The sequence below is a fragment of the Ylistrum balloti genome, unplaced genomic scaffold (genome assembly GCF_031769215.1).
Source record: "Ylistrum balloti isolate Yb309-2 unplaced genomic scaffold, AGI_CSIRO_Ybal_v1 Utg370204, whole genome shotgun sequence".
Lineage (NCBI taxonomy): Eukaryota > Metazoa > Mollusca > Bivalvia > Pectinida > Pectinidae > Ylistrum > Ylistrum balloti.
The window spans coordinates 1,244,364-1,247,990 of NW_026782177.1; the positions used below are offsets into that span (position 1 = coordinate 1,244,364).

Sequence of the window (3,627 nt, forward strand, 5' to 3'; positions counted from 1 at the left end):
TATATTTCAATAACTAAAGTTCTTGAGTAAAAAACAAACATTGCATCTTGTTAAATAGCAGTAAGTTGTGGCAAAACCATAACAAATCAGTCCCAACAACCATACAAAGGGGTCATTGTTAGCGTTATCACTCCCAAGAACCATCCCATGGGATGACTATTTTGCGTCCCCCATAAGTAGTGTAGTTAGCGTCACCAGCCTCAGGAATCATTCCCACAAGAGGAGAGGTTAGTGCCGCCAGCCTCAGGAATCATTCCCACCAGGAGAGTATTTAACGTTACCAGCCTCAGGAATCATTCCCACATGAAGTGTAGTTAGCGTCACCAGCCTCAGGAATCATTCCTACCAGGAGAGTATTTAACGTTACCAGCCTCAGGAATCATTCCCACCAGGAGAGTATTTAACGTTACCAACCTCAGGAATCATTCCTACCAGGAGAGTATTTAACGTTACCAGCCTCAGGAATCATTCCCACAAGAAGAGTATTTAACGTTACCAGCCTAAGGATCCATTCCACCAGGAGAGTATTTAACGTTACCAGCCTCAGGAATAATTCCCACAAGAGGAGAGGTTAGTGCCGCCAGCCTCAGGAATCATTCCCACCAGGAGAGTATTTAACGTTACCAGCTTCAGGAATCATTCCCACAAGAAGAGTATTTAACGTTACCAGCCTCAGGAATCATTCCCACATGAAGTGTAGTTAGCGTCACCAGCCTCAGGAATCATTCCTACCAGGAGAGTATTTAACGTTACCAGCCTCAGGAATCATTCCCACCAGGAGAGTATTTAACGTTACCAGCCTCAGGAATCATTCCTACCAGGAGAGTATTTAACGTTACCAGCCTCAGGAATCATTCCCACAAGAGAGTATTTAACGTTACCAGCCTAAGGATCCATTCCACCAGGAGAGTATTTAACGTTACCAGCCTCAGGAATCATTCCCACAAGAAGAGTATTTAACGTTACCAGCCTCAGGAATCATTCCCACATGAAGTGTAGTTAGCGTCACCAGCCTCAGGAATCATTCCTACCAGGAGAGTATTTAACGTTACCAGCCTCAGGAATCATTCCCACCAGGAGAGTATTTAACGTTACCAGCCTCAGGAATCATTCCCACCAGGAGAGTATTTAACGTTAACAGCCCCAGGAATCATTCCCACAAGAAGAGTATTTAACGTTACCAGCCTCAGGAATCATTCCCACCAGGAGAGTATTTAACGTTACCAGTCTCAGGAATCATTCCCACAAGAAGTGAAGTTAGCGTCACCAGCCTCGGGAATCATTCCCACAAGGGGAGAAGTTAGCGTCACCAGGCTCAGGAATCATTCCCACAAGAAGTGAAGTTAGCGTCACCAGGCTCAGGAATCATTCCCACATGAAGTGTAGTTAGCGTCACCAGCCTCAGGAATCATTCCCACAAGAGGAGAAGTTAGCGTCACCAGCCTCAGGAATCATTCCCACAAGAGAAGTTAGCGTCACCAGACTCAGGAATCATTCCCACCAGGAGAGTATTTAACGTTACCAGCCTCAGGAATCATTCCCACAAGAAGTGAAGTTAGCGTCACCAGTCTCGGGAATCATTCCCACAAGAAAAGTATTTAACGTTACCAGCAGTAATCAGATCCAAGAATTACACACACGGGATGCTTAGCTGGTATCACGGCCGCCATGCTTCACAGCTTTGTGAATAGCATTGAGTTTGTCGTATATGGCAATGATCTTTGTTTCTAATTTGTCCACTTTTTCGTCAAGAGTTATTTGTTTTTGTTTTATAATATCCACCGAGTGGGTCGTTTCCATTTGTGCCTTATTCAATTCCACAAGTGTCAAGGAGGCATCCATAAGTCGCCGTTGTGCGGCCTTGATTTCCCGAATAGCGTATATTGCGCCGAGTAGTTTCCGTTGATACACGAGCCCCATAGGGTGCTTTTGATTTTGTTTTTTCAACTTGTATACAAACCAGCCGGCTTTCAGAACATTAGCTGCCTCGTGTTTCAGGCGTTTGTCCAGGTCAACATCAATCACAAAATCATGAACACACTTTTCAGCTCTAGAGAGTTCCAGCTTCCGGGCCAAGACAGCAACCACGAGAGCAGTAAAACCTGCTCCCATTATCCCTGTCATCACGGCAATTAACCTTCCGCAGTAGGTACTGGGAACTATGTCCCCATAGCCAACGGACAGAAAAGTGATCGCGACTAGCCACATCGAGTTGAGAAAATCAGCGTGGGAAGGTTTTTCTGGATCGTGCATTTCACACAGTCGAAGAGTCCAACTGGCGACCAGCAGCAAGGCCATCATCATAACAAGGAGAACATAATCTGAATGGATCGCCATTAGGGATTTGAATATAAAGCGGAAGTTAAAATGAATACGATTTAAAGCTCCTAAACTTTGAGATGAAGCATCCTGATAAAGTTTACTATGTAGCATTATGGTACGACATACAAGATACAATCGCAGAAACATAGGTAGGGAGAGAATAACGTCCAGAGGTACGATGAACTCTCGTGGGAACTGTCCCTCAGCTACCGTAGCAGACCAGGTGACGTCAAAGTTCCCTGGGATGGGGTGAACAATACACACAATCACCTCAACGATAATTTGAACGACACGGCGGGAGTTCATAGCAATTCTCCAATCATCACAGCTATTATTGACAACAAATAATTGTACATCTAGAAAATGAAAAATTCCTAGAAATATCAGTAAGGTGACTGTGGAGGCTGTTATCAGCATTTTGACAAAGTATGACATCATTTGAGACCGGTTTATGATATTAGCTGCTGTGAGTTCATTTTCCAGAACCATTATCAAAATCCCAATGATCGCAAAACCAAGGGAAACGTCGGACGCCCTTCGTCTACTGGAAAACAGTTGTTTCCGTCGTGCTAATCGAATGCCAACAGTTTCCCACTTCTTTCGACTCATTCCGCCCTGACTGTCAGTTGACTCACCGAGAGTCTTGTATTTCTGGTAATGTCGTCCATTCATTCCGACACCTACCAGAGGGATTCCTGGACTCTCTAGAAGAGAACTCATTTTTATACTCTTAAAAGACACAAAGTAAACACGACTCACGTGTTATACACTGTTATGTTTGACTGTATCACCATCTCTCTATCGTGTTGGAATACGTGCTGGTACCGTGGTGACACTGATCGCTGTAATTTCGATACTGTAGCTCCACTGATTACAAAGGCGCTGAACGAAGCGACCAGAGCGCATGCTTGAATGGCGGTACGCTATAAATATTCAGTACTATCTGTATTGACAATGTACAAGAGATGAACACTTCATATTTTATCCATAACTATTGCTTGTACGACACAGGTTGTCAGCGAGGACGGTGTCGACACAGTCGTTAGATCAATACAAAGCACGTGATTGTAATTGACTAGGTATGACCTAAACGGTTAGATAGAGATCGCCAAAAGTTAGACAACATCAATGCCGTTAGTGACAAAGACACGCGGCAATAACGGAGAAAATTAAACAATTAACGTTGCAATCTCGAAATTAGGTACAATTTACACACAGATCTGTAGTATACTGAGATGTCTGTAGTATACTGAGGTACAGTATAAGTAGTATACTGAGGTACAGTATCTATAGTATACTGAGGTA

General features: G+C 43.8%; 1 protein-coding gene across 1 annotated transcript; it reads right to left on the minus strand.

Moving 5' to 3' along the window:
* Positions 1-1,647: 1,647 nt before the first annotated feature.
* Positions 1,648-3,042, minus strand: LOC132551497 (small conductance calcium-activated potassium channel protein 2-like). Its single transcript, XM_060215645.1, has one exon. The coding sequence runs from the start codon at positions 3,040-3,042 to the stop codon at positions 1,648-1,650; it is 1,395 nt and encodes a 464-aa protein (XP_060071628.1).
* Positions 3,043-3,627: the final 585 nt, after the last annotated feature.